At 36.5% G+C, this 6208-nt stretch overlaps 1 protein-coding gene across 1 annotated transcript in view; it reads right to left on the minus strand.

Moving 5' to 3' along the window:
* The window catches only part of LOC107555366 (ubiquitin carboxyl-terminal hydrolase 43-like), a 109825-nt gene that overhangs the window by 56205 nt on the left and 47412 nt on the right, over positions 1–6208 (minus strand). The window contains exon 3 of the mRNA XM_016238129.1: positions 5545–5648. Within this exon, the coding sequence (XP_016093615.1) occupies positions 5545–5648 (104 nt within the window). The remainder of the gene's footprint in view (positions 1–5544; positions 5649–6208) is intronic.

Below are 6208 nucleotides of genomic sequence, written 5' to 3' on the forward strand. Positions count from 1 at the left end.
GGCTGTTGGTCCTGTTAGCAGCACGTAAAACAGCTTTTATTTAAATTCTGAATCGATTATAGCCTGCCTAGAAAGCGAGCAAATAGCGCTTTCATCTAATGTTAATCACTAAAAAGCTGTCACTCACTTCAATTTAATCGCAATCTCACGATTCCGTGAACGGCAAACAATATCTTATTTACATCGTGTCTATGTGTGGCGTTTAGCATTCAGTGAATTCTGACAGTGTCACCCTGTATCTATTTATACATTTCTTTATTCATATTTTAATATATTATTATCTTATATTAACCATTTGCACACACACGAGCATTATCCGGCTTCGCTCCTCCCGACCGCAGACGCAGGTTTACAAGCCCCTTTTTCCAGCGTTTTTCAGTCAAATTCTTGAATTTTCCCCCCTTATGAGCAACACATTTTTGTACACGATAAAAGCTCCTTGTGGTTTTTCGGTTTGTCCGATTTGAGCATCCATAAACAACGCAAAACCTGCATTTTGCACCTGCACCTGCAAAAAAATTTTGAGTTTCTGCTAGTGATTTCTATGGAGAAAAATCCTGTTCCAGCTGCATTTCGCGGTCATCAGAATCACGTGATTGCAAACAACCTATTTTAATGATATTCTAATGGGCAGCTTTGTTATCACAAAACCCGGATAACAAACGCTGTAGTCCAAACGAGCCGTTCGTTGTAGTTCTTGAAAAGGGATTTTTTAAAACGAAATATCTCCCTTTTGAGTGGACTTTGAGTTGTAAGTTTGAAGATCTCTGATCCACACTGACTAAAACTCAAAAAGTAAAAAAGCATAATGGGACCCCTTTAAGGAAACTTTTGACTTGTCTCCCGAGGCCACAGGAGAGCGCCATTCACTCTGATTGTATTTAAAAACATATGAGACACAGTGAAAAGGAATAAACCTCCACAAATTCGCGACGTGTTTTCTAAAAGTGTAAACTGTTTTAACTTTGCACGGCTACATCTCTTGTGTGAGACGCGAGTGCAGCAGTCGTAGTTGTCCGTCCCCCCCGACTGAGCCTGGTTTCTCCCAAGGTTTTTTCTCCATTCTGTCACCGATGGAGTTTTGGTTCCTTGCCGCTGTTGCCTCTGGCTTGCTTAGTTGGGGACACTTCATTTCCAGCGATATCGTTGACATGATTGCAAAGATACTATTTAAACTGAGCTGGATGTTGACATCACTGAATTCAATGATGAACTGTCTTTAACTGAAAAATTAGTGTTTACTATTGTCATTTTGCATTATTGACACACTATTTTCCTAATTAATGCTGTTCAGTTGCTTTGACACAATCTGTATTGTTAAAAACGCTATATAAATAAAGGTGACTTGACTTGACTTAAAAAAAAGCACTGAATATGCATTCTGTGTGAATGGCTTGGTTTCGGTTTTAACCCATTCAAGATCTTCTCCGCATTGAGCTTCTATATTTCTCGAATATTTTGAATGCATAATGCAGCAACTGCGCATCTCGTGGGCTAGACTAACAAAACATTAAAATGCAACAACATCACTTACATCATCATCATCTCGTGCTCCACTGATGACACTCCCTGACGCACTCCTAACATTTGATTGTACTATTTTTGCATTCAAATGCAAATGTTTACTTTAAATTCGACTAATATTATTTTTTTTATTCACAATCTCCTCTTCACAGGCAGTCACACAGCACTCAATTCAGCATGTGTTCATGTTTGCCTGTGCTGTCTGCGTCACTCAGAGTACGTGCCTATATCGAACATTTTTTAATATAGTTATCGAATAAGGTGTACCGTCGATAAATATCGATACAGTTTTATCACCCAGGCCTACGTTTGAGATTATATTTTAAAACAACTCAGCTTCTGAATAAATCAACACAGGGTCCGCTGAACTCCTAGTCAATAGTTTAGCAACATCGGGGAATCTTTTTGCAATATTTTTGTGCAGTCCTATAGGCCTACATAAAATATCTTATACATTAAATGTGTATGGCTGGTTTCAGGGTGTTTTCACAAGTAATCTATCTGATATGTAGTTAAAAACTATTTTTAATATTGCAACAAAACCCAGATTAGTTATCACAACTGCAATCCTATTGCCAGTGAGACAGTAAACAAACAAACTAATGTGGACAAAATAATGTGACCACCAATTATTTTAGAGGTTGAGACTACAGCAGGCTAAAGTGAAAAACAAATGTTGTTGGATATCAGTGTAGTACAAGCAATGTTTAGTACAAACCTGTTGAAAAAAACAGCATATGCTGGTTAGGTATGTTTTGACGCTGGGATGCTGGTTTATGCTGGTCCTTTTGCTGGTTTATGCTGGTCCTTTTGCTGGTTTATGCTGGTCCTTTGCCAGCACATGACGAGCATAAACCAGCACATGACCAGCATAAACCAGCATCCCAGCGTCAAAACATACCTAACCAGCATATGCTGTTTTTTTCAACAGTGTGACTTGTTAGACACTAAATAAATAATTAAATAAACTCATGAAAGCCTGTTTAGCAGGGGCAACTGTAACCTTGACTGTCCAATCATTTGGTGTTTTAAGAGCTGATTATAACTGCATACACCAAGCATGGCAAGACTTCAGCAGCACAGAAGAAAAGTGCTTGAAAACCAAAAGTAAATTAAGGGGATCATCGATCACTAAGAAGAATTGTGTCCAAACAACACAAAACTGCTCCTGTAAAGTGACAGCCTTGAAAACCATGTATCCACAAAAACAGACCACAGAGAACTTCACAAAGCCAACAACTATGAAAGAGCTGCAACTGCTAAAACACCAAGCTGGAACACCAAGATGAACTTTAACATCTGCCCTTGCCAGACAAATCATGATAGATGACATTCAACTGGAGACTATTCAGAAGTTGTATGAATGTTCTAAGCTGTATTAAAGGCAAATTATTTTAAAACACCTTAATAAATAAATATTGCCAATTTCCCAGGTGTTTATATGATTTTGTCCAACCTCTGTATTTACCAACATATTGTATAAGTTACTAAAACATTTTAAAATGTCTCATGAAGCTGTGAACATTTCTGAATAAACTATTGGATCAGAGTTTTGAATTTGTTGAATTTCAATTAATCAATTCATTAAAAATGAACAGTTTAAACTGATTCATGGAAACTAAATATTTTTGATATACTAAGGTTTAAACACTATTAAAACGTCTCCATTTTAAAACTTACTCTCAAAGTGGAATTGAAACTAATAATTATCTAATGATGCGATCTTTATGAAACTTAAATCAACACAGTAAATTCACAGCAATATTCATAACATGTCAATTGTAAATCGCAAGCGAAATCATCGCAAATACTGTATAAAATGAATATTCAACATATTGCTCAGCTCTACAGCTACAACATGGCAAACGAATGCTCTATTACTGCAGCAGAAACCAATATTAACTAGAAAACTGCAACTACAGTAGTCCAAAATGTCTGCACTGTAAAGCCATCTTTATAATCAAAGTCCTTGAGGGAACTTAAATGCTTTCAGTCTCTTTATTAAACACCTAAGGAGAACAAGAAATGCTCACAGCTGCAACCTGATTCTGAATCCAGACTTTAATGACCACATCATGAACGCTGTTGAAGTGTTTTGTCTTCCTACATTTCATATCTTATCAGCGATAAACCACCGCAGGCAATGTCAGATTGACAAACAGATTGACTTTAATTATAAACAAATACTGAAAGCAGAGCTATCACAGCTTTACTTCCTGTGTTAATGTGTAGATATAAATAAACACGCAATCTGTGCAATCTGATATATTAGTCATTCGGTTTTCAAAGCTAGAGCAACCAAGACAGCTAATGGGATTACAAATTGAAGCTATGAAATCAAGAACTCACTGAGAAGCAGAACCTTTTCTCTCAATTGAAGAAAATTGCTGAGTCCATCTCTACCTGCCTTTCTACTGGTGAGGATTTCTGGAAGTCTAAATGTGAGTGGGCATGAAGCTAGGAAAATTGGGATATTTATAAAGAGCTTTGATTCTTTAGAATGTTTAGCACTGAAGAAAAAACGAATTAAACCTACTCACTTTTGCACACTTGAAAACTTAATATTCAGCATTTGCATATTGTTCACATCTGCAAAAGCAGAAATGCTGTTGGTGAGAAGGTTTTTGTCACACCAAAAATAGGTGAATATAATGCTTGCATAATATTCTCTATAGTAGAGTGTATGACTTCATTGTGGATTACTTGATAATTTTCACTCGGCAGAAAGTTCCGGCGCAGATGTTTCAACAGCCCTGCAGCCTGAGAGACAGTGAATAGCATGAAGCCTGCTGTTTTCTAGAGAGCTCACACAGCGTGTGCCGGATGAGCCCATTTGTATGAGAGGAGACAAACTCTCAGCCAAACTGCGGTACAGAAGATAACTAGTCATTTTCCTCATTGATGGATGTCCGAATAATCGGTGCACATGATTATTTAAGGAATCTGGAGGAATTACAGGCTAAAAATATTACCTATTAGTATGCGTCTAATTCATTGAACTTAAAATTGAAAATTGTGTGACCTAATGCAATTAATTAAACTGCAACTGACTGCAAGTTAATGAAATAGTTTGCATGAGCTGTGTTGATCAACGTGAAGGGATCTACAACAAAAACTCAAGAGTGGTTTTTGCATTTTCTCAGTTTTCGCTAGGAACAAAAAAAAAATTTAAAAAAATTAACATGAGAAAACTGCCACCCTCATTGGTCTTTAAAAGGCATTTTTAAAGGAACATACTTTGATTGTTTGTTGTAATCTTGTTGGCAGAAGTATTATTGAATGGAAAGCGTCAAAGGCGTTCTTGGAGGGCATTTGTTTTAGGTGAGTTTACACTAAAGATTTACAACACGATAAAGCTTAAACTTGTAAAGAATGTTGTCTAACATGTTTCTATGACGTGTGTGCAACAGCTTGAAGCCACTTTTTCACCATCTCTGATCAACAGACCATTCATTACCAATGGAGAATTGTATGGGAGCTGCATGGAGATTTAATCAAATCTAGTAGTGTGAGATAAGAACTATCAATATTTTCCACCAAATGTTATTCTTGAAACATTTCTTTGGGTGGTTATGATTAATTACCACAAGCTATTAACATCAATCATAAATAGAAATGTTTCTTGAGCACCAAATCAGATAATGACTGTTAATTCAGTTTTCCACCACAGGAATGCATTGCAGTTCAAAAATATATTACAACAGAACAGTTATTTTACTTTGTTTTTTTTTTACTTTATTTTTTGTATAATGGTCTTGCCGTATGTATAACTGCATGGAGGTTGTTACATGTTACAGTAGGTTAAGACAACACAGCATACTGTATAGGTGTTATGCAATTCCATTATCATATCAAATACCACTGACATTGGTATTCACCAGTGGTAAATACCACTGACACAGTACACAGTAATCAAAGATGCCTAATCCCACACAAGTGTCCCAGTAGAATGCAAAACTCAAGTAGACAGATAAAGGGCGGACTTGATCTTAAATAAAAGACTAAGGGATGGCTGCTGACCTGTACTGAGCTTGGAAGTGCTCTTGTACGAAACTGTGTCGAGCTCCAGGCTGCTGTGAGTTTGCTGGGCCAGGGCATGAACTCTCTTCCAATCCCACAGGACCCTGAGAGGTGCAAGCAGAAGGAATAAATGGAAAAATATATTTAGCAGTTTTTCACAGTGGATTTGGGATGTATAACTACAGTTTACATACGGAAAGTACAGATTATACATTGAAAGCACTGAGACTGACTGCAGAAAAGTTTTAATGCAACCAGATTTATTTAGAAAAATACAGGCTGTGAATTACTATCTAACTGAGAATGATATAGCTACTGTCAAAACACTTATTTTTCATTCACAGAAATATGATCACTACACTATGAAGATACTGACATTCATAAAACTCCTTTGAATTATAGTTTTTTTTCTGTTGGGTGTTCTTGGCCTAGATTTCTTTGGACTAGTATCTTTTCATTTTCTCCTCTTATGTGTAAATTTCAGCCCTAAGTTATGCTGTTCATGTTTTTGTCACTTTTGACTGCCGCTCAAGACACCTTGTCCAAGGAATAACACCAGTAAACACAGAGAAAGAAAACGAGAAGTTAAAAAAAAGAAAGCATGCAAAGCAGTATTCCTGATTCAATTATTAGAATTATATAAGCACACAATGGATAAGTTCCT

The sequence above is a fragment of the Sinocyclocheilus grahami genome, unplaced genomic scaffold, assembly GCF_001515645.1.
Source record: "Sinocyclocheilus grahami isolate Dianchi unplaced genomic scaffold, SAMN03320097.WGS_v1.1 scaffold533.1, whole genome shotgun sequence".
In the NCBI taxonomy this organism is placed as follows: domain Eukaryota; kingdom Metazoa; phylum Chordata; class Actinopteri; order Cypriniformes; family Cyprinidae; genus Sinocyclocheilus; species Sinocyclocheilus grahami.